The sequence below is a fragment of the Rhinolophus sinicus genome, linkage group LG01 (assembly GCF_036562045.2).
Source record: "Rhinolophus sinicus isolate RSC01 linkage group LG01, ASM3656204v1, whole genome shotgun sequence".
Lineage (NCBI taxonomy): Eukaryota > Metazoa > Chordata > Mammalia > Chiroptera > Rhinolophidae > Rhinolophus > Rhinolophus sinicus.
Window position 1 is genome coordinate 157964248 of NC_133751.1, and position 24788 is coordinate 157989035.

A 24788-nucleotide genomic window follows, 5' to 3' on the forward strand; every position below is an offset into this window, starting at 1 on the left:
AGTCTTCCAACACCACTGTGTATTTCACACTCAGGTCTCAGTTGAGACAGGCCACTTTTCAAGTGTTCAATGGTCACTTCTAGCTAGTGGCTATGATATCGGACATTGCAGCTCTAGAAGCATATAATAGAGGGCCTGGCACATTTGGCTGAGACTAGAAGGATAAGGAAGTCGGGAAAAGGGAGGGGAATGCATGTTATAGGCAGAGGGAGCAGAATGGGCAAAACCTCCAAAACAAAAGAGTCTGGCATATATGAGGGGCTGGAAAAACATTCTGAGCAATTGCACAAGCGGGCAATGGTAGAAAATGAGGCTGGAGAGGTAGGCAGAGGTGAAATTATGAAGAGTCTTTGTTTGTTTGTTTGTTTGTTTATTCAACAGATATTTGTTGAAAACTTATTATGTGTCAGTCCTATGGATGCAGTAGGCCTATTACAATGCTGACATAACACAATTACTAAGCTAATATCATACATTTTAAAATGAGTAGTGACAATATTTTGTTCACCCTAAGACATTTTTTCATGACATAGTATAATTCACATTATTTTAAAAATTAAATTTATTGGGGTAATGTTGGTTAATGCAATTACATAGATTTCAAGTGTACAATTCTGTAATACATCATCTGTATATTACATTGTGAACTCACCACCCAGAGTCAGTTCTCCTTCCATCACTATATATTTGACCTCCTTTACTTTCTTCTACCTCACCCCCATCCCCCTTACTTTCTGGTAACCACTAAACAATTGTCTGTGTCTGTGAGTTTTGGGTTGTTTGCCTTGTTTGTTTATTGCTTTCAGTTTTATACCCCACATATGAGCGAAGTCATATGGTTCTCAACTTTTTCTATCTGACTTATTTCGCTTAGCATGATAATCTCAAGATTCATCCATGTTGTCCCAAATGGCGGTATTTCATCTTATGACTGAGTAATATTACATTGTGCATATGTACCACATCTTCTTTATGTAATCATCTAGTGAAGAGCCTTTTAAATAATGTTCAGAAGTTTGGATTTGTTCCCAGAGGAATGGGGAACCATTAAAGAGTTAAATAGAAAATTAAATAGAATACCATTAAATAGAAAAGTGACTCGATCAAATTGGCTCTTTTAAAAAAATCACCCTTCCTTCAGAGGGAAGATGGGCAAGGGCATTTTCCATAGAAGGCCGTGTAGGGTAATGGTCGTAGTGGTTAATCAGAGGGTTCATGTGCCAGAGCTGCCACCTGTCAGCTATATGACCTGGGACAAAGGACTTAACCGCCCTTAGCCTCAGTTTCCTCATCTGTGAAATGGAAATAACAAAACTGCATACATCAAGGGGTTGTTGTAAGTATTAAATAAGATAATTCATGTGAAGAGCTTAGCAAAGAGCACTTAATACACATAAACGTTTGTTCTTATCCTCTCCAGATCCTGGAATAGTATCTAATAGGATGAATCCACAAACCTTCCTTCCTTCTTCCCCTTCTTTCCTGGACCTGTTGTGAGCACCCTAAACAGATGAGATGAGAAAGAAATGAACAGCTTCCCATAACTCCCCAACCCAAAATCAGACATGAAAACCACTTTCACTGCCTTGCTCTTCCCCACTCGTTTTTGTTTCCATATGTGTTTGCTTTTCATATCCTGAGAGTTTTTATGTGAACTATATAGTCTCAGAGTTTTCTCTATTCTATATATTCATAAAGATTCCAACTTGCTCCTTCTTTTAAATGTGGTAAAGTTACTTAGGTTTAAGCTCCTAATGATAATTAGAGAGAGAGAGTTCTCAAAATGGCTGCTTAAAGTAAGAGTAAAGCAATAGAAGTACCAACTAGTAATTGACCAATTATTTGTGGTGTTTCAGGCATAGTGACTCACCCAGGGCATTTTCTTTGTGTAATTTTGAAATAAAATAATTTAATACTAAGATTAAATCACATGGAGAGTGTTTCCCTCACCGATAACCCAAATATGTGAACTTCCGAGGCTGTCTCCTTCCTTCCCTCCTGTTCCTGGTAATATACCCTCATCTGCATTCTGGAGAAAACCCCATTGTGTAACAGAATGAAATTTTTAGTTCTCAAAATTTATTTTACAATACCATTGACTATCTTCACTTAAAAAAAAAACAAAAACTCTTTTAGGTTTAAGTGGTAAGACAGTAACATATTACAAGTTCAGTCTTTATTTGGAAAAGAGATTTACTTTAAAATGCGGCCTAGCATTTCTTTCATTTTAAGCTGCACTGAGCAGAGGTTTGTAGTGTTTCCAATGCCAGGTAGAGGCAGAGTCAGAAAACAGGAAAGCAGTGGGGTCCCTTCTTCTTAACTCAGGTACTGGGTGCCCAGAGTGAGCCTCTGTCACCACTGCAAGTCGTGACAACCTTCCCACAGTTAGGCTATTTCTGTTTCATGGCTGCAAAAGCCAATCCTTCCAGAATCTGGAGCCTCCTGTAAAAGCAGATGGGAACAAGATCCTTGGTGCTTTTTCTGAAAACAGCCAGTTCATCACCAAATCTTTTTTTTTTTTTTTAGGTTTGAATTTTATTTTCAAATATCAGCAATTGTGCTTTAAAGTATTCTTAATTACATAAGTGTACCATAAGCTGATAAACTATATCGGGTAGTTGTCATATAAGGAGTTCATTTAAAATTGTGAAATATACACAGTTTTTTTTTTTGTTTTTTTTTTAAATTAAATTTATTGCGGTGACAATTGTCAGTAAAATTACATAGATTTCAGGTGTACAATTCTGCATCACATCATCTATAAATCCCATTGTGTGTTCTTCACCCAGATTCAGTTCTCCTTCCATCACCATATATTCGATCCCCCCCATCCTCATATCCCACCCCCCACCCCCCACCCCCGTTACCCTCTGGCAACCACCAAACTATTGTCCGTGTCCACGAGTTTCTCTTTCCCATTTGTTTGTCCTGTTCCCTTGCTGCCTTTGGTTTATATACCAAATCTTATAATGATTAGCCCCAGTCTGACTGAGAGCTTCAGTCAAGGGGCTGTTGTTGCTTTGTTATATGCAGCTGAACATGTCTCCTTTCTCAAAGAGATACTGTGAAAACCTGTCCTTAGGGTGAGCTGTAATCTTCATCTTACTTCCAAAAAAAATTATGTCCACAGTTAAAGTTTCTCATCAATAAAAGAATACAGTAACATTTGATTCCTTCTCTTTGTGCTTGCAGACGTTTCAAGTAGTTCTACAGCCTTTCAAATTACTTTGAATCAAAATAGTGCAACCCTGAGGTAGAATGCCATCCATCAGTGTATTATTCCTCCAGTAATAGTAAGGCTTTAAAAAATTGGTGGTTTTTCTTCTTATGCACACTCTAGAAAATTAGAAAAGTACAGAAAGGGAAAGAAAGAAAAATATGAATGCAATCAAAATTTAAAAGTGTACTATATCACACTACTTACTTCTTCAGCTTTTTAAAACAGTTGGCACATCTAACAGAAACCATTGTCTGCTCTAGTGCAATTTGATGGTTAAAAAAAAAAAAAGATTGTGTTTAGGGAACTTGGCCTATGAGCCAGATGTGTCTTGTGTAGTATGCTACTTTTCTGCCTTGTTTTCATGTTTTATATGATATGCCTTTTAGGATTTTCATCATTTTTGTTTTGATGAGCTTTGTTAAGGCTTAAAAGATTTCTTGAAAACATTAATAGGATTTTGCTATTCCTGGTATTTTGAATAATATAGGTTAAATATACTACTGCTCTCAGGTTCCTGAGTCCTTAAAAGCTAGCAAAGTCATTTGTTTGAATGGTTTTGTCCTGTATTGGTACTAAAATTGTATTTATTTCTGCTTTCGTGTACCAGGTTGTCTGAGGCAGAAAAAAAAAGTCTTTTAAATTTTTCAATCAATACGGACAAATACACCTACATGCAGAAGTCTGAACAAAAGTCAATTGAGTGCATGGTTTTCAATTCAAAGTGCAGGACAAAGATTTTTTTTTTCATGGTAATTATTTTACCTTTCCCAACTGGGAGTTACTATGCTATTAAAATAATGGCTTAGGGCATTTTGCAAAGCATGCATTTAAAAGCTAGGAAAATGTATTTGTGTTTTTCTCTTGGAAATTTTTGTCTTATGATTAATTTGTTCCACATTAATATTTATTAGTCTTAATATAGAAACCAATGGCTACATTCAAGAGGCCAAAGATAGACCATTTTTCGAAGAGTTTATCCAGAGGAAATGGTCTATCGAAATTGCCTTCAATGTAGGCTTCATAATTTATCAATATATATCAATAACCTGGACCCATGACCTGGGCGTTCTACTTCCAGGAATCGATTCTGAGAAGATAACTCCAAATATGGGTGGGGAGAACTTTTGCCTAAACTCACAGCATATTTATACTAGTAAATTATTAAAAACAACTTAAAGGTGCAACCACAGAACCATTAAATTATGGTTATCTACATTTAATGGAATTTTTACATGAGGGTTACAAAGAATTTGTAGTAATATGTGAAATTGTTTATGATTTAGTGTTATGTAAAAAGGGAAGATACAAAATTTTACCTAGAGTATTATCACACTTCCGTTAAAAATAAAATGAAATCCACACTTACACAAAAGGGATTAATATTAATACTCTAAAATACTAATCATAGTTATCTTTGAGTGGTGGTTTATATGATTGAATATGTTCATACTTTCTAATGAGCGTGCATTATTTTGTCATGAAAAAGAAGATGAAAAGGTAAAAACCAATAACTCAGTACGAGGTTTGACAATTAACTTCGTGAACTTGTTGCACCAATGTTGCTAACCTTTTTTAACATCAGAGGGATTATTCACTATGTATTTGTACCCATTGGACAAACAGTGAACATTGGAAGTGCTGTAAAGGCTGTGTGAAAAAGTTAGACGACCTGAACTTTTCGCCAATAATTCATGGCTCTTGCATCACAACAATGCTCCAGCTCACACGACTCTGTCTGTGAGGGAGGTTTTAGCCAGTAAACAAATAACTGTATTGGAACATCCTCCCTACTCACCTGAGCTGGCCCCCAATGACTTCTTTCTTTACCCAAAGATAGAAGAAATATTGAAAGGAAGACATTTTGATGACATTCAGGACATCAAGGGTAATATGACGACAGCTCTGATGGCCATTTCAGTAAAAGAGTTCCAAAATTGCCTTGAAGGGTGGACTAGGCGCTGGCGTCAGTGCATAGCTTCCCAAGGGGAGTACTTCAAAGGTGACCTAGTGATATTCAGCAGTGAGGTATGTAGCACTCTCTCTAGGATGAGTTTGCAAATGTAATCGTCAGGCCGCATATATGCCTTTAATACAATCTGACTTTCTGATGTCTTCTTAACAAGGCTGAACCTGTAATATCTTCACAAGTAGCATCTTCCTGCACATTTCCCCACCTTTTCCAACTCCAGCTCTATGCTACAGCCAGACTAGAAGACTCAGAATGCTTTAAATCCCCACCTCTGTGATTTGGGCTCTAGCCTACACTACACTGCAGCCTTTAGGTGGTTCGTCCTGAAGACTCGGGTCAAATGTCACCTCCTCTGGGAAGGCTTCCTTGAGCCAACCTAGACAACTGCTGCTATCCCTTCTCCCCTTCTCCTTGTGCCTCTATAAAATACTTGTGATGTGTATATAGGATTCAGCTAGATGGGACTTGCATTTGTTCCCCACCAAGGACAGCATGGGGTATAACTCTGACCTTGTGAAACCCACCTGCTGAGGTATTAATGCTGACACTAACAGGTGACAAATGGGTAAGGATGCCTACAAATCATATGCGTTTTCTGATTGTCCGTTACCTTAACTTAAAAAAGTCAGTTGAAGAACTTCCACAACATATAACATTAAATACGTGTCACTTACTTTGAATTTAACACGTTACCTAAAAGTACTTGTGAAACTTTCTGAGACTTTTGACAGATACAACATATATCTTCAGAAACTTATAGTTGGCTATAGATAACTACTTGTCACTTTCTCGAGAGTCAAATCATGGGGCTTCTTAAGCATAATATCTGAGGAGAATGTAATCATATTGTGTTTACAATGGAATATATGAATAAATAACATCCATTGATATTTTATTAATACTATGATCTGCTAGAAAAAGGTATCCTTTGCCAGATATAGCTAATATTTAAATCAAATATAGTAGCTATAAAACATTTACTTATACACTGACTTTAATGCTCTTTATATTTTAATTTTTCATGTATTTATATACCTTTGTGAGTTTTATTGGTATAGTAAGCAAGAGATGCATAACATTTGTAATCAGTATTCTAAAATTTTCCAGAATTACTAAATGAATGAAAATGTCTAAAAATGCTAGATGGTCAACTAGACTCACTCTCTTGCCCAGTGTCCTACTCCTGAAGCCCACGCTCTGGGGGGGTTGTTGGTAGTAACATTTTTGCTGGGTGTCTTTCATGCATACAGACATATATGCATGAGTCACCCTCAAAGGAAAATTGAAGGGTACAAATTGCCGCCTGTTGGGCTCTATGTCAGGATCACATACGACTAGGTGCCACTCAAATGTTAAGTTTCAAAACCCCAAGGTCTCCTTTACTTTTTTCTATGTATAATGAGGGTTAGTAAATAGCTTCTTAATATTTTTTTGATAAGGAGATTAAGTTAATTTATAAAATAGGTTTTTTTCTTTTAACTTTTTATTAAAGCCTAGCATACACATGTAAAAAAAAAAAAAGTTCATGTCATTTGTGTGAATTCATTTTCACAAGCACACTCATGTAAACAACACCCAAATCAAGACATAGAATGTCACTACCACTCCAGAAGGAAACTCCTTCTAGCTACTACTCCAACTAAAGGTAACCTGTTTTTATACTTTAGATAAATGCAATCGCCCAGTACATACCTCCTGTATATAGCTGCTTTCCTTCAGTATTATGTTTGTGAACTTTATCCACATTGTGGTATGCAGTTATAAATTGTTTCTCTCATTCCACTATGGGAATATACCACAATCTATTGTCCATTCTGTTGGGGGTGGACTATTGTGAATAGCTGTTCTCTTAACATTCTAGTATATGTCTTTTGGTGAATGTATGTACATATTTCTGTTGGGCTTTTATCTAGCAGTGGATTTCTGAGATGCTACGGATATACATGTTTATTTTTAGGATCTGTGTATGGACTTCTGGAAGTCTGTTAATTATAAGCAGAATTTTTGGATGCATGTATGTATGTGCATTTTTAAGGTTCCATCACATGTATGAGAATTCTCATGTATGAATTCACATGTATGAATTCTCAAAAATGTCCAAAAAACATTCAGAGCACCAAAAACAGTGAAAACTCAAAACTGATCTCATGTCTGTCCAGGGAAAAACAAGAGGAACTCATATGATGAAGAGGGATGGTTTCATGTCTTTGGGACAATCTATTTTTGAGAACTTTCTTGATCTAAAGGAATAAAAAGGCATCAACTTTAATGTTTCTCCCTTGCAACCTCCAAACACTTTATTACAGATATGAACTGAAGGGAAATGTTATTCCCAGGAAGAGAGAAGTGAAAGTAAAATAATCTATAAATTATTTGCCAACATCCAATAAACTGAGCCTCTCCATATCTAACCAACAAGAGCAAAACTGGAATCTCAGAAATGAAAAGAGGAAAAATTCTTTCCATTCTTTTTATACCACTGCCAGGTAAAAGCTCCTCAGAGATTTTGCCACATATTAATCAAATAAATATTTAATGAATAATCTCTGTGAGCCAAACACCACAGGGATTCCGAGATAACAAGAACACAGTTTTTTATTTTTTTTTATTTTAAGGCATTCATATACTTGAAGAAAAAGAAAGGTAAATAGCTACGGCATAAGCAGGGAAATATTTGCAGTAATTGAGATTCAGGAAATGCAGAGGGGCCCAAAGGCAACTCAGGACACAATTGACGTCTATTGACATCTATTCCCTAGATCTCTCAAAAATAAGAAATCCAGGACTATCCTTACCTGATAACCAATCTCCCCAAAAGGTTCTTTGAACTGTTTCATCTAATGCATTGATTATGAATCTTTGAAGCAACAAGGATGAGAAAAATCACCTGGAGTGGGCTATTTTTTTTTTTTTTTTTAAAGCAGTTTCTATAGCTTCTCAGATGGGGCAGAGAGTGTGTCCCTAATGGGGCCAATCTCGTTTTAAACATTTTGTTGCCCAAACCAAGTATCTTAACCCAAATGTAGCATAATTTACCAGTGTAATCCCCTTTGAATTCTAGTGAATCAGCTTTAGCACAGCACAGAGAATATCCATGGAATAAGTTGATATTTACCCGTTTTTATTCAAGCTAGAATTATATAACATGATAATTCATTCTATTATGTTATATAGTATGTTATTATAACATGTTATGTTGGATAATTTTACATTTAGGTCTGTGATCCATTTTGAGTTACTATCTGTGTTTGGTGTAAGGTCCATATCCAGATTCATTTTTTTGCATGTGAATGTCCAGTCGTTCCAGCACCATTTGTTGAGAAGACTAACTTCACTCCATTGTAGTGCCTTTGCTCCTTGATCAAAGATCAGTTGACTATATTTATGTGGCTCTATTTCTGGGCTCTCTATTCTGTTCTATTTCTCTATTTTCTTCCAAAACCACACTGTCTTGATTACTTTAGCTTTCTAGTAAGTCTTGAAGTAGAATAGCGTCAATCCTCCAACTTTGTTCTTCTTCTGTATTGAGTCGGCTCTTCTGGGTCTTTTGCTTCTCTATATAAACTTTAGAATCGATTTGTTAATATCTACAAAATAACTTGTGAAATCCATTTTTTTAAATTTCTAGCTTTTGTTGGAGTGGAATCTCTGAAGAGACTGGGCTGCTCGTTACAGCAGTGGGTAGAGGGTCATGGTCTGCTTTCTTCTACTCCCGCCCAGTTTCTGCCCTTCCTTCTCTGTTGTTGGTCTATGGAGGAAGGAGAGGGAAGGAAGACATTTCTTTCTTAGAGTTTCTCTCTCTCTGCTTACATTGCTCAATATATTCTTGCATATTGTCTACTTTTTTATTAGTATTATTAATGGAATACTCTTCCCTAGTTAACATATTAATCATAGGTCATTTAAATTTCCTGTCTGACAATTTCAAAATCTGTGTCATATCTGAGTCTGGCTCTGATGTTTACTTTGTCTCTTCAGACTCTGTTTTTTCTTGCCTTTAGCGCATCTTGTAACTTTTGGTGGAAAACCAGACATGATGTATTGTGTAAAAGGAACTGGTAGAAATGAGCCTTTCGTGTGAGGTTTTACGCTAATCAGGCTAGGAGCTGGGCTGGGCTGTATGTGGCTGCTGTAGCTGTAGATGCCAGAGGCTTCAAATTCCTCTGATGTCCTTGTTTTTGTCCCCTGGGTTGTGTTTGGGCTTTCCTACGAACCCCTCCTTGCAGTCTGCGTCTGGCAGCTGTAACCCACTATTTTTACACTGGCATGGTTGGAGGATTGTAGGGGAAGGAAAGTATCCTATAATCTTATGACTAAATCTCTGTCATTTAGTGGGCCTGTGTCCCTGCACTGTGACCCCCCCATGACTATTTTTTAGCTTCTTTTTCCTCCCTTAGGTGAGACAGGAAGGCTAGAGGGGACTAGAGTCAGAGAAATGCCCTTACCCCAGATGGGATAATACCTAGTAAAGTCTTTTCCCTGGAGAATAGGCCTTTGTCACGGAGAATGCTCTGGGTGTATTTCACAATGCCTCTTCCCCTCCCCCTGCCAGAGCCACCAGGAGATCTTTTTTGGCTCTTCATCAACAGAACCTGGTGGGGTTCCAGGATGCAACATCCACAAAAGTGTGGGGACCCACCCAAGACTGTCCTCCCACGGGAGTTTGTCACTCTCAAGCTACTCCACATTTAGCCACCAGCAATTCATCAAAATTACTATTGTTAAAAGATAAACTGAGGCATGTTAAAAATGTTAAGAGCTTATGTGAGCATAAATTGATTAAAATCTGGCAGCACCTCACTGCAAGTGGTTCAGAGCGAACAGGAGCTCAGGGAGATACTTTTATAGAGAAAAGGTAGGAGCAAAGTAAGGAAATTTTTGACTGGCAATAGCTTCCAGCCTAGTTGGCTATTTGTGATTGGTTGTTCTTGGGTTTCAATTTCATAACCGTGGGACATTTACAGGTTAGATTTTGGTTTGCTTACACCAGTCACCATCGCACGAGAGCCTCATCAGTGCAATGGCCTCCTTGTTTAATTCATTATAGCCATTTGAGTGTTCCTACCAGCTTGTGTCTTCTGCTCATGGTAGGCTCCAGATCCCTCGTCTCTCCATATTTTGGGGAGGTAGTTTGCTCTGCACCCTCAGTTCTCTGACAGGCCCAAGAGAAGTCCTTGTTTTCACTTTGTTCAGCATTTTCTAGTTGTAAGGATGGGAGTGACAACTTTCAGTCTCCTACACGTGGAAGCTGAAACTGGACCTTTACAAGCCAAGTTTGACTTGGAAAACTTAAAAAAAAAAAAAAAAAAGCCTGCAGATGGAAGCCGAAGAGGTCAATAGATGATTTTTCCATTATTTAATAAATGGAAAACCTTACATAGTTATTTCAGAGTGGTGAAATCTGTCTATGAGTCTGACTCAGTCTTTAATTTCATCCAGTCAACCAAAGAGTGATGACATTGATGATAACTTTTACAAGAATGAGGCACACATTTCTAAGACCTTAGTTGTATTATCCCCAAATGCCAAAATAAGTGAATGTCACTCCTAAGAGTATATCATTTTCACTAAAAAACATTGAATAGTATTCTCCCTACCTCTTAAGGATTTCCTCACCTGAAATGAAAAAGGGGGAGTTCGAAATTCAGAATGTTGTTGCTTTTCTTTGTGGATTCATATTGTCTCACTAATGGTTTAACCCATGGAAGTTTTGCTTTCCCAATATGCTCAAGAGCTCGTTTAGACTGGGCACTTTATCAGCATGTTCTACTTTCGCCTAACACGTTGCTCTGCACATGATATGCCTTTATTAAATAGTTGAATTAAACTGGATGTGGACTTATATGACTTTTTACTGCACTGTGTTGCCAGAGTTCTGTCGTGAGCTTTGTGTCCCAATCCAGCTTGTTATTCTTATCTCTTGGCTTAAAATGTGGTGCCTTGCAAAAAGGCTTCTGCGAGCAAATACTTGAGTAAAAAGAATTATCTGCTTTCAAAAGGGCCTAAATATGGCTTTTCATGAAGCCTATTACAGTTCCTTATACCTTAATATAATCTACTGGGGAGTTATTGTGCATCTTGTAATGGAGGATAAATTCATTATTTTTCATCACCTGATTAGTATTTCTGAATTGGCTCTGGTGCCAAAAGGAATATTTCTCCTTACTGTGTCTCCTTTTCAGTAGTAATAGAAACATAATAAAAAGCAGTAGAATGCCTCCTCTCTCCAGAAACAAACAAACAAAAAACCAATTACGGTCAATCCTAAGGGAAGTCTTCAGTGGAGAACGCCAAGAAAAGCAGAGAGAAAGCTGAATACCTCTGCCCTTATCTGTTCTCTCTGCCTAGTTTTTTAGGATCATATTTTCCTAACCCAATTTGGATTCTTTCATGCCCAGGTTGGGAGAAAGAATTTTTATCCTCCACACATGATTGACATGTTGAAATGTATGAAATTTAATTGGAGAAGAGTCCATTCCTTTTAGGGCCCACTTACGATATGTATTTTCTGGCTATAGGTCAAAACATAGGGCCACCCTAGGACACACACCAAGGCAGCATTAATGACGTCTCCTCTGTGCTCAGCTGCTGTCCTCATTCGTTGTCTGTAGCCCAACGGGGACAGTGCCTTGAGGGGGTATGGCATAGCGAGAGGGTGAGAGGGCTGAGAGGTAGATGCTAGACGCAGCAGCCCTGCCCCACTCTGTGTGCAGCCACCCTGCTCTGCCGTTCCTGGGCCTGTTTGTCCTCAGAGCAATTCTTTGCAAATTCCTGTGCTCTCCTGTGCCTCGCAAGGAGGCTGACTCCTGTCGAGTGTTTCCCAGGCTCATCTGACCTTGGTTTTGCTCTTAGAGCTGGTTTTCTAGCTTTGATCATCTCGCTAATATCACCATACTACTTCTTTTCCTCTTCTGTTTAAACCTAAGCATTTATAAAATTAAATTATTTTCCTTATTTCTCTGGCTTCTGGCTGGAGGGACATTGGATGTGGGAGGGTCTTGCCCCCCTCTCAGCATGGGAGGGAGGGTAGCATCTCCCCCAGGGGCCCTGTCGTTAGCACCTGGAGGCTCCCCGAGGTTCCAGCTTCCCCCGGGACACCTGGCTCAGGCTCTGGGAATGCCTCCTTTTCCCCTCTCCGTCCACCTGAGGCTTCTTACTTTGCTAACGTCTGGGTTACCTCCCGGTCGCCTGTTTGGCTTAGCTCTCCTACCACCCACAAAGCAAGTTCCAGCATTAAACTCCCTCTGTGGGAAATTCTGAGTGGTTGCCACTTTCCTGCTCAGACTTTGACTGCTACCCATGTCCCTGGTGTATTTGTCTTACCCCTAGGAGGACAGTTCCTCAGTACCAAATGTTTTATTGTCACAACGTTGCTTTTTAAAAAGTTAATTTATCCATTCATCCATTGATGGGTATTTGGGTTGTTTCCATATCTTGACTATTGTGAATAATGCTGAGACAAACATGGGAATTAAAAAAATGTGTATATAATGGAGTACTTACTCAGCCATGAGAAAGGAGGATATCCTGCCATTCGTGACAACATGGATGGACCTGAGCATATTATGATAAGTGAGATAAAGTCAGACAAAGAAAGACAAAAGCTGTATGATATCACTTTTATGTGGAATGTGAAAAAGTTAAATCCATAGAAATCAGAGAGTAAAATGGAATTTACCAGAAGGTGGTGGGGAGGAACAAGAGGGTACAAACTTTTAATGAGTACTAAATAAACCGTAGGGATCTAACGCACAGTGTAATGAATATAGACAATAATATTGTACTATAACTATATAAGGTGATAAATATGCTATATCAGCCATCATATAATATATAAATGTATCAAAGTAACAGTGCTGTGCACCTTAAACTTACACAGTGTTACATGTCAAATTTACTCAAGTACAAAAATTAGTTAATTCAGACCAAGCAAGACACATGATGCTATCATCTCAGTAGGTCATTGAATTTATTGCCGGAAACTCTTAAGGTCAAGTCTGATACCTGATAACCCAGAAGGGCTTAAATGCTTTTTTCTCAGTGAACTTGAGCCAAACAGAACACAAACTCTTCCAAAGGGTGAGCAAAGAGGCCTGTAAAAAGAAAGAGCACGTGGGATGGGGTCATTGTTTCTGCAGCTCAGGCACGGGCCTGGATCCAGCTCCCATCTCTTCCAGTTATTAGCTGGGAACTCGGTTCCCACCTGTCTCTGGCCTTAGTTTTCTCAATAAAAAACGAAAGTCATACTAAAATAAGGAGATGACACGTAGAAGGGCACATGTGCGGACAACATGTGTGGACAACATGTGTAAAGGTTCTGTTACAGGAAATGCTTGGTCCTGCCTTTAGGGCTGCTTTTCTTGTCTTGATTCTCACTAATATCACCATGCCGCTTCTTTCCCTGTGCTATTATTTGACCTAATCATTTATAAAATGAAATTCTTCTCCTTATTCTGTAAAGCAGAGCTACAGTGGTATTCTCAACTGTACGTGAAAGCCAAGGGAAACCAAAAAGTAAATACAAAAGCAATCAACTCATAAATGGAGGGGTCCCTGAAGAGGCATTAGCCAATGACTGTTTCCCACAACATATGGCTGCTACGCACCAACGTAGCTCTTAGAACACAGGAGTTTGCCTAACTGAATATAGCGTTCCCTACAAAGACAGATTTTTACTCCCCCAAAATAAAACTTTCCCTACTTTCACCCTGCATATGTTCCCTGGAGATTTTACTTAAATAAAGGGACTGTCTCCTTCTCAAAGCATCCATTCATTATGTTGTCCGCAAACTACAACCATTGAGTCAGGGAAGGGTCTAAGAATGCTGCCTTTCACAGATTCAACAGCATCCTGGTCCTGGAGCTGGTATGAGGATTATCTAGCTAAACGCCAACCTTGTGTACGTTTTGCCCCTTTACTTGCAAATCAAAAGAACTATTCTGGTTGAAGCCTCATGCTTCCCCTGCTCTTATAATACTTTCTTTTCAGGTGCCAAGGGACCAAAAAAAGGAACTATACAGCAAAATAAACCAACCTCGGCACCACTTGTTAGCATTTTGTTAAAATGTTGACATTTCTGTGAAACAAAAAGATGGAATTTTCAAATAACGTTTTTTTGCACCTACTGAAGAATAAAACATTCATCAGTAATCCTCAAGCGTGGGCATCTTCTTGACCTGTGGCTCAGCCAGCCTCTCAAAGGCAACTGCAAAGGAAAGCAGCTTTTTAAAATAGGAAATCAAAGATTGTCTCAGAATCCCACATCCATCTACTCTGCACCACTTATACCTGCACCTCTTTCTTCCAAGACAAGAAAAAGAAACGGGTTTCTACTATTATTTTCAAGCATAACCAGAGGCTTCTAAATTTGGATACATAACTAGGCACCATCCTAGACATACAAACCCACCTGTGGAACGTAGAGAGACAGGATGCATGAGTCCTGGGGATTCACATACTCAGAAATAATCAGTGTGTTTTAGCTGCACACATTTCCAGGACCCTGGTGCGTGCTGGTCTGGTGCTTTCGAACATTTTTCTTTTTTTTAAGGGGATTCAGCATCACAGAATTCTGTCTTCTTTGAGGAGGTAATACAAGCACTGGGACTCCATGAGCTCATGGTCCTTCTTCCACCGAAAGGTCTAACAGAAGGGAGCATGGGCTATTTCTGGGCAAAGCTGTTTAAAGCTACTGTTGAATTGGACCAGGCTGAAATTCTTTGGTCTATGCTGATTGTAAACAGTATGCTGCTAAAATACTATAATATTGCTTGACAATTGTGCTCTAGTGATTTCAAGAGGAAATAAAAAAAACAAGGTGATAAAAATGTTTAAGCAAGTTCAGTGAGATTTCAGTCACGCCAAAATGTCTCATGTATTCTTTTCTTAAAGCTTAGGATTCTTTTCACTTTTTCCTTAATGCTATTATGATATTAAAAGCATCAACCCACCTGAAATTTATCATTGATAAAAAGGAAGGCATATGTTTACACATGTATATTTGTATTTAGGTACCCAAAGTATTTTAAATTAATATTGACGTTTATTTTCCCACTGATTATATATTTTTTTTAATTAGGACTAGAGGGAAAATCTGCCAATTTATTTTCAATGTAATGGCTTCTATTTGCAAAAAGTAGGGTTTTTAGTATGAAGTATAATAATCTCTGTATTAGTTTTCTGTCACTGCTATGACAAATTGCCACAAGCCTAGTGGCTTAAAACAACAGAAATTAATAACGTTAGAGTGCTGTAGTTTAGAAGTCTAAAATGGGTCTCACTGGGCTAAAATCAAGATGTCGGCAGGTCAGTTCCTTCTGGAGGCTCTGGGGAAAGCTCATATGTTGTTTTGCCTTTCCATCTTCTAGACAATGCCCTCATTCCTTGGCTCTTGGCTTCTTCCATATCAAAGCCAGCAAAATCAGGCTGAGTCCTATGCTCTCTGCTATTTCTTTGGCTCTAATAACTCTTCGGCCTCCCTCCTCCATCTTTTAAGGACCCATATGATTACATTGGAAGCACTAGAAAATCTCCCACTTTGATCCTTATTAATCACATCTACAGAGTCCCTTTCACCACAAAATCTAATATATTCATAGGCCCTGGGGATAAGGAAGGACATGGACATCTTTGGGGGAGCATTATTCTGCCTACCGCAATCTCATAAATACACCTGCCATCATTTCTTACCTTCTGGAAATGATATAAAGAGTGTAGTCTTGGTGGTTCGACCACCACCTTTGACTGAATCTAGCTCCTCTGTTGGAGAATGCCTCTACCAGATATTTCAGAGAAATAGAAAGGATTTTGGTAGGACTAGGGGACTCGACTGTGTAGCTGTGTAGCAAATCATTTCCCTGGGATTTCACTTCAGCACCTTCATCTGAAGAATAGGGATAGCGACAGAAGCTTTATCTAGATCCTAGAGCTGTTCTGACAGTCCCAGAATCCTGAAAACTGTACACCACCTTGCAAATGCAAGAGAAGGTACACAGCTGCACCATTGGGTTCTAGGAACTTGAATGCATACAACCACCAAAAAGCATCATGTAAAAATTAAAACTTTCTTTTTAAAAATGCAAATTGCAGAAAAAGAAAAAGAATCTTCACTATGTGAGGGAGGATGAAATTGCTCATTTCCATCCTAAATCATTGCTTTCTCCCTATCCCCTGAAGTAGGTCATTTTAACCTCTATTCATGTTTATCTTGTTTTGCTTTTTCCTCTGCTCTGATGTTTGTTATGCTTTGAGTAGATATCAATTCTCTTCTCATTAAGCCTACAAACATCTAATCATTCCTATCTGTTTTTTATTTCATTTTTAGTAATTTATATTTAAATTTTGGCAAACAGAATGTTTTAATTTTGCCCTTTGAATGCCTGTGCATTCAAGTCTATAGGCGGATTTTATGTCTTGTTTTTTAAATTCTATTTTGAGTTTTATAAAAATGGATGTTGTATTATCCCCCAACCCATAATTTTCTTTAGTGAACTTTTTGTTTAATTTTCTTTTGCTTTAACATTTTATTTTTCAGACACCTCTCATTGAACCTCACGTTCCTCTTCGTGCTGCTAACACCATTACCAAGGTAATGGGATGTAGGTGGGTTGATGATCCATCAGTAACCCCTGGAGGTAGTTCCTATGTCAGAGCATCACATCAGGCAACCTCACATACATTTTCTAGAGATGATAAATATTCAGTGTTACTCAGTTCTCAACAAAAACAGTGACATGTCACACAAGTGAACAATGTAAATGTCTGAGTTGTATTTTTCAAGCCAGAGTCAGATTGGAAAGTGGTTTAAGGATTCACCTGGTTTGTTTCCCTTCTATAAACTCTCCTTTCTCTTCCCCTCCTTCCACCTGATTAAAATCCAGGTCCCTTCAGAGAAGATCCTCAGGGCTGGAAAAATTTTACGAAATGCCATTCTCTCTCGGGCACCTCACATGATACGAGATAGAAAATACCACCTGAAAACATACAGGTATGTGCAGTAATTCCAAAGGGTGTGGCCCCCTGAGGTTCATGTTCAGTGAAATCGGAACAAACTTGCATTTCTCTGTTTTCCATCCATGGCCAGCATGTTTTATAATCTTCCAGGTTTTGGAAGATCTAAGCTTGTCTTGGATACCGCTTAACTTTAATTCCCCTCAATATTCTCAGTAGTTACACCTAAACTAATTTGCTTGGACATTGGTTTAATTGTGATGAACAAAGAAAAGAAAACTTCTGTATTTCTGTGTGTTTGCTAGTGTTTTTTAGGAAAACTATATTTAGATGAGAGTTAACTAACATGCTGAGCATTTATTTATGCTTGAAGCCCTGTACCAGGTCAGTTTCTATATGTTATCTCTTTTAATCCTCACTACACCCTGCTAGGTAGGTGTATGACCATTTTTCAGATGATAAAACAGGCTCAGGGAGATTAAATAATTTCCCTTGTCCAAGAAAATATATCTAGTGAGTGGCAGAGCAAGGATTTAAACCAAGGTTGGTTAATTTCCAAGTTCAGTTGATCTTTTCATTCATTCTATCATTTATTCACTCCACAAATTTATTAAGCACCTACTGGTCACCAGATACTATTGTGTTCCAAGCTCTAAGTACAGGAGTGAAAAAAGTATACGATGTCCTTTACAGAGTTTACCTTCTAATGTACATTTTATTCTGTTATGCGTATGGTAAATGTACAGCACCACGTCATACCTATAATTATATGGAATTAAGGATTCATTATAGCTGTTGCAATTTTAAAAAGTGATAAAGACTGGAGCTGCACAATTTAGTTGAAGCTTTTGGGGTGACTGAACTATAGTGTGTGAACTACGAATTCATGTCTAATCTTTAATTTTTGATTTTATCAACTCAATAAGGGTTTAGGAACTAGAATGGCTTGTATATAGCACACCATTCAGGCTCACAGCCCTCTTTCAACAATCAGCCAGACACCCTTTCCCATTGAGCCTAGACATGACCTCAGAACCCATCACACTTGGCATGAGTCAAAGCCCATTTGATTCACATGAACCAAGTTCATAAGACACAGTGAAAAGCTGAAACACACGTTTTAAAGTTACCGTGAAGGAGAAATATATATATATATATCTTTTTAAATTCTTTTTTGTTGTTTATTTGGTTTGTTGTTGTTGTTTTAAAGAATATATATTTTTCTAGTGACTACCAACCTGTAAAATTACACCTGGCCCACCCTACAGCAAACCTTTGAGTATTTGTGCCTCAAGATCCAGTCTCTTGTCCAAGAACAGAGATGGAAAGACAAAACAAATTCTTCCTCTTGGGATCACTTTTTCTGCACTCCACGCAAACTAACCCTTTTCTTCTTGCATTTGTCATGAATATGTTTATAAGACCAAAATTGACAGTTTATTTGTTACTTTTCAGTTGGGCTCTTCTTGACAGAGTTTTGGAAATTAGGTGGGATTTGAGAAACACGTCATTGTTATCGGGAACACACTCCTCTTAGCACACAGTCCATCTCTGAGGCTGGATTGTGCATCAAGGCCTTTCAATGTTGGTATTTACTAGCCAGCGTCTTGGATGATTGCCGTCCTCTCCTCACACCCTGGAAGCTCGTTCTTTTTGGAGTCTGTGGTCCCTACGCACTGCTATAATTTTAAGGGGAGTAAAGGTTTAAAAAAAATGTGATCACATGTCCCAGAGAGAGTTCAACTTCTTTAACTCATTAAGTGGATTTCAAAATCTCTTATGGCTAAAGGACCTTTCTCTTTTTAAAATTTTTTTATTATTTTTCCCCTTAATTTAAGATGTGATTATGCTTTTCCAAGTGTTCTTACATTAGGGAAATTCCATTAAAATCTGTCATCTTTGCTGACAGATAATGGAAACTAGAAGTGAGAAACCGTAATCTCTTTCTTGCTCCATAGTACTAAGATTCTAAACCCCTGAAATGTAGGTGTTATGTCTGTTCCACACCCTATGACACAAATTAATGATCTGTTGGTAATGACCCATGGACTCAACTGGAAGCCAGAGGGCATGATTTGTTTTTTCTGCGGTGCAGTTTGAGTTTCTTCTCCCGGGTCTTGTTCCCCGTTCCATCCTCATCCTCCCTGCTGCTCCTCACCCCCCATTGTACCATTGCTGTCGGACTAGGGGATTCAAGTCTCCCCGTGGCACTGTCCTCCCCAGGGATCACTACACTAGAGATCTGCTGTCAATTGCAAAGTGGCTAAGGATCACTGACAGAGAAGAAACCTAGTGATTCCGTCAGCTGCAAGTGGGCAGCTGTGTGCTTTGGTTCTGTATTCTGACTGCAGGGTCCTTACACCCTGCACCAGGGCCCAGATGATCTGAGATCATCTCCATTCCATGTGCTCTGTTTAATAAAGGTAATCATTGGATTAAAAACCACATGGGATTTTTTTTTTTTAATACTTGACAAGACCTTCCCCATTAAGAAATTCTCACATTAGAAGAGGAATATTTTGACAGGTCATACGTTTGGTTCAGAATGGGTAGTACCTGGGTGCCTCTTTGCCCCTTGCAGCTCTCACGTGTGGGTATAGGCTGTAATCAGAGCAGTCCTGGGAATGGAGGGCTCCTCAGTACAGCCTCCTTGTGGAATAGTCTAGGGTCAGACCTGAATCAGGGCGTCCCAGGAGCGCTGATAGATGTCAGAGGTCCTAGACTGTTAGAACTGGAAATGGCCTGAGCGACCAGCTTTTCCTCCTCCTCTCTTTTACGGATGAGAACACTGAGAACCGGCGAGTTGAAACAGCCTGGCCAAAGTCACCTAGCTAATAGGTCGCGGACCTGGTGCTGTACCTCATGACTCCCCCCAGGCTAAGCCTCCTCCTAAAGGGCCACAGTACCAGGAATCTCCTTGTTTTACACTAGCGAGGAGCTCCCTGGTCTTGGCGCAGCCTCAGCCTGTGCCCCAGAGCTAGTGGCATCCTTAGCCTGGGAGGGAGCCTGCCAGTGACTCAGAGCCAGCTGTGAGCAACCCGCTGCTCTGTGACTTCCTGCCTGTCACACTGTCCCTTGGGATTCATCCCTAGGACTTAAAGTTCCATTTCCTCCCTTGAACCATCATGCCATGGACACATACCCTTCTCTCTCACCCCACTGAAGCTTTTAGTGTTTCCTAATGTGTGTGTATAATTACATGTTTCCTAACTAATGCATGTAGTTTGCCCATCCTGAGCAACTTACCACAGAGGGGCATCGCAGGGATGACAGTGTGACTACACAGAAAGCATTTGGAGCTCTGCAGATGACAGCCTCTGTAGAAGTGCTGTTGCTCATTACATAGACCTTATTTCTCAGAGATTTGCATCGCTAATTGCTTGTTGCTCCCAACACCCCTCCAAGGAACATCAGTAGTATTACTTGAAAATATAAAGTGCTATATAATTTTGCACTTATACAGCGGCTTTCATGGAGCACCACCGAGTGACTCACAAACATTAACTCATTCCTCACAAAGCTCAGGTGAAGGAATTTTGCTTTGCCCTCTTTGTACACTGAGACTTTTCTGGGACAGGCACAAAATGAAAGACTTTCTGGCCCCATGATCTTCAGCTTGCCTGATAATGCTCACTGTCTAGTGGTCCTTGGGTCTCCCCTGGTGCTGCAACTTGTAATGCTCTTTTGTTGAGTCAGCTTTGCTTAGAAGCTTCTCTCCTGAGTGGAATGATTTTATTGGTTCGTACAAGAGTTTGAGAACCCGAGGCCACACCATGTGGTGCTTTGTTCGCAGTGAGACTTCTTACGGTGGAAGAGCGCTAAGCTCTTTTGGAGGATCTCCTCTCAAAAGAGACCTCTTCATCGGCAAGGGGGTGATTTCTCATCCTTTGTGTCCCACCTCCCCTTAGACAATGCTGTGTGGGAACCGAGCTGGTGGACTGGATGCTGCAGCAGACTCCGTGTGTTCACTCCCGAACGCAAGCTGTTGGCATGTGGCAAGTCCTGGTAGAAGACGGTGTTCTCAACCACGGTAAGATGAGCCACAGTCCCTGGAAAACCCTCAAGAAATGCTACCTTGTTTCCCCCAAAATAAGGCCTAGCCAGACAATCAGCTCTAATATGTCTTTTGGAGCAAAAATTAATATAAGACCCAGTATTATAGCTATATTTTAATTATATTATATCATATCATATCATATCATATCATATCATATCATATCATATCATATTATATTATAGACCTGATCTTATATTATAGTAAAATAAGACCAGGTCTTATGTTAATTTTTGCTTCAAAAGATGCATTAGAGCTGATTGTCCGGCTAGGTCTTATTTTCGGGGAAACACAGTAAGTGCGTTTCCCTTGGTAAGTTGTTACTGAACTCCCAAAGGGGCAAGAAAGAATTATGCTCCCTTTAGGGACTCTGTGCTAGCATCTTCATTTAGCAGTGCAGCGAGTGGATGCTATCGATTGCTGTGTTCCACCATTGTACCTCCCTAACTTGGAAGACTGTTATGAAGGGAAAATGAAATTGCAACCCGAGTGCATCAGTTCCAATTATGTTTATTAGTTTGCATTCACGGTTCATTGATAGTGTGATTATACTCTGAGCACTGCATAGCAACCCTAATGCAGGAGCAAGATGAAGAGCCGTGAGATGGGGGGCTGGGCTGATGACATGAAAGAAAGTAATGAATTCAGAAGCTGCCTTTTAACCATGGCGTTATCTGGGAGAGCCAATTTGTATACCCACAAGAGGACCATATTTAAAATCAGGAATGTGCTGCCGTTGCGGCCTCTGATATTCACAGGGGCTGCACTTGAGCAGAGTAGCTATTCAGGACTGGAGTGTCTCTGTGGTCGAATTGCTCACGCCATTTGCGTGAAGACCACTTTTCCAAACTGCCAAACCATTAAAATCATTCATTGAATTTACCAACACCTGGGAATGTGTGGATGGTTTTGTCAGTGTTTCTCAGACTTTATTGTGCACAAATCACCTGGGGCTCTTGTTAAAATTCAGATTCTGATTCAGCAGAACTGACCCGGGTCCTCAGGCTCTGCAATTCCAACATGCTCCCAGGTACTGCTGTTCTGGGATCACATTTTGAGTAGCAAGGATTTACCACCTCTCTTTACCTTTTGGCAGTGTTGATATTCCAACCTGAAAAGGGGCTTCAAAGCTTTAAGACATTTAGATGAAGGGTTCTGAGCCGAGTTTCCTGACTTTGTCCTTCTGAAATCGAGATCTTTTTGTTTAGAGGGAACAAGAGAGAAAACTTTTCAAAACCAGAACTGGAAGGAAATTACCTTAGATCCTCTTAGGGATCTTCTGACCTAGAAGCTTGATCTAGTCAGCTTTGTTCAAACAATTTTATTCTAACTTTTTTGAAGTGCAGACTGGCATGTTTATAACCAGTACATAGAGAAATAAAAGCATGAATTCTGATCCTGACAAAGTAGCGTTGTTGTTTTTTTAAGTCTGTACTTTCAAAAACCCTTATACAGCATGAGCTGGCAGTTAGTTATTTCCCAGTTTGGGACCTATGTTCAACATGCTAGAAAATGTCACCAAGGCAATTTTTGCTGGTCAAAGTGCTCCTGTCAGACAAGTTGGCAGGTTGTCATAAGAGAGTCCTGGGGCGGCCCAGGAGGGGGGCGGGTCAGAGAGAGCTGTGAGGTGTGTGACTGCAGCCGGGACGTCAATGTCTTCCAGCTGCACAGCCCTGGGCGAGGCAGAGCGAGAATGATGAGGAGTCTCACCACTCGGCTGCCACTTGACTCTCTTGCCCGACACCATCCGTTTGTTTCTGGTAACCGGGGCTGAGAGGCAGAGGTGCCACCGCTGACACTCGCCTCCATGTTTCCTGTAGTGGACCAGGAGCATCATTTCCAAGACAAATATTTATTTTATCGATTTTTGGACGACGAGCACGAGGATGCCTCACTGCCTACTGAGGAGGAGAAGAAGGAATGTGATGAGGAGCTCCAGGACACCCTGCTACTGCTGGCGCAGATGGGCCCTGATGCCCACATGAGGATGATCCTCCGGAAACCGTGAGTGAGGGCGCGCGGCCCGCCTGCGTGGTCGCCGGGGCCGTATGTGTCTGGGCGGGGAGATGAGAGGCTGCTTTCAAAAGGCCTGGCCTCACCTGGGGCCAAAGGAGAGACTGAAGGGTGACACAGCAGTGTTTGTCTCTTTTCTGTTTTATTTTTGAGCCAGATAACTCCATTTCCATTTTGCATGAGTTAAAACAGAGAATTTTTTTTCGTGGTTGGCTCAGGATGTCAAAACTGAGTTCATACGTGAAATGATCTTTGGTCAATGACAAACAAGCTGCTCTGTTTCTATGCCAGATTGCCACAGCTCTTTTGGTCCTTATGTAATCAAAGAGGTTGTCAGAACCGTAGACTTATGCCTGTGTATGTATTCATTCATTCATTCATTCATTCATTCATTCATTCATTCATTCAGTACACCTTTTCACTTCATTCTGAACCTTGTGCTCTTTAGATTAAAGACACATACTTAAGAGAACACCACTGCTCCGTTAATGCTTCAAGGCCTCCATTCAGCCGGTGAGACGCTCTCTCCCTTCCATCTCAGCGGAAACCCGCCTTACCTTCAGTAGTAGCACAGCAGCTGAAGTTGAGGACTCTGAACTCTTTAATCAGATCAATTCAGAAAGAAGGGCTTGAGCCCCTCTTTTTTGGGGGGAGCTCTACTAACTGTTATGAGGCATACAAAGAAGCGTATGTCATGGTCCCAATCTCAGGGAAACCTTTTCAATAAGGGATGACTTGACACTTGGTTATGAAACCACCCCACACGGGCTTATGTTTTTCCGCTGGAAATGAAAGCACCCTCCACCCTGCAGCCAGTGCCAGCCAGCTGTGGATGCCAACTCTGAGTCACTAGCTTGGCTGGCCTCCATTTTTTGGTGGGTCTCAACAAGAGTGTTAAATTTTACATGTCTTCTGTGACCACTGGGCACTTTTCAAAAATGAGGTGCCCTCAGACCAGTTACCCCAGTGTCTGCCCCTCACACCAACTCGCAACAGGCTCTCAGGGCACCTTTGTTTCCTTTCCACAGGATTCTTCTCCTTTCACTTACCCTCACTCAGTGCTGCAAAAGGCTTTTCAACATATTTCATTTTCTTTTCACACCAGTCCCCTTTGGCAAAACTTTCTCTTGGGTCTTAATGTCCCCCACCATTGGTTTAAAGGTCTTCCCCCATCCCAGTTGGCACCATCAACCTTAACCCTAGAACCATGGTTTTCAGCTCCTTTCGCCTCAAACAAAAAACTATTTTTGTGGTTTTTTTTGCCTCACACCAAAATTTTCTAGAAAACCTCAGATATCAAATGGAAAGCCAGAGCTTTGCTGACCTAATCATGAGTAGCATCCAAGAAATCTTCCCAGGCAATTTATGCTTTATCTGCCCTGAAGGATCATTGGGTGGGTGGCTAAGGGGACACCAGAGAATCCCCCGGGCTTGGGGAACTCCAATGAGCAGCACCATTCTAAGCCAGACGTTGTTTCCTGTCAGACTGCTTCCCCTCTCTTTTCCACACCATTTTTTTTCCCATTGTCCATTGTTTTTACTTCGTCATTTCCCGGATCTGTCCCCTTTTTGCTGTTCTTGC

At 40.0% G+C, this 24788-nt stretch overlaps 1 protein-coding gene across 14 annotated transcripts in view; it reads left to right on the forward strand.

Moving 5' to 3' along the window:
* Positions 1 to 24788, forward strand: part of RAPGEF4 (Rap guanine nucleotide exchange factor 4) — a 277635-nt gene that overhangs the window by 177368 nt on the left and 75479 nt on the right. For 11 of the 14 annotated variants that reach the window (XM_074338103.1, XM_019727445.2, XM_074338115.1 and 8 more), the window contains 4 exons: positions 16724 to 16777; positions 17070 to 17176; positions 21048 to 21169; positions 23014 to 23197. In XM_074338103.1, the coding sequence (XP_074194204.1) occupies positions 16724 to 16777; positions 17070 to 17176; positions 21048 to 21169; positions 23014 to 23197 (467 nt within the window). Of the gene's footprint in view, positions 1 to 16723; positions 16778 to 17069; positions 17177 to 21047; positions 21170 to 23013; positions 23202 to 24788 lie in introns of those variants that run through there. The other 3 variants (XM_019727446.2, XM_019727452.2, XM_074338157.1) reach the window with 2 other exon arrangements.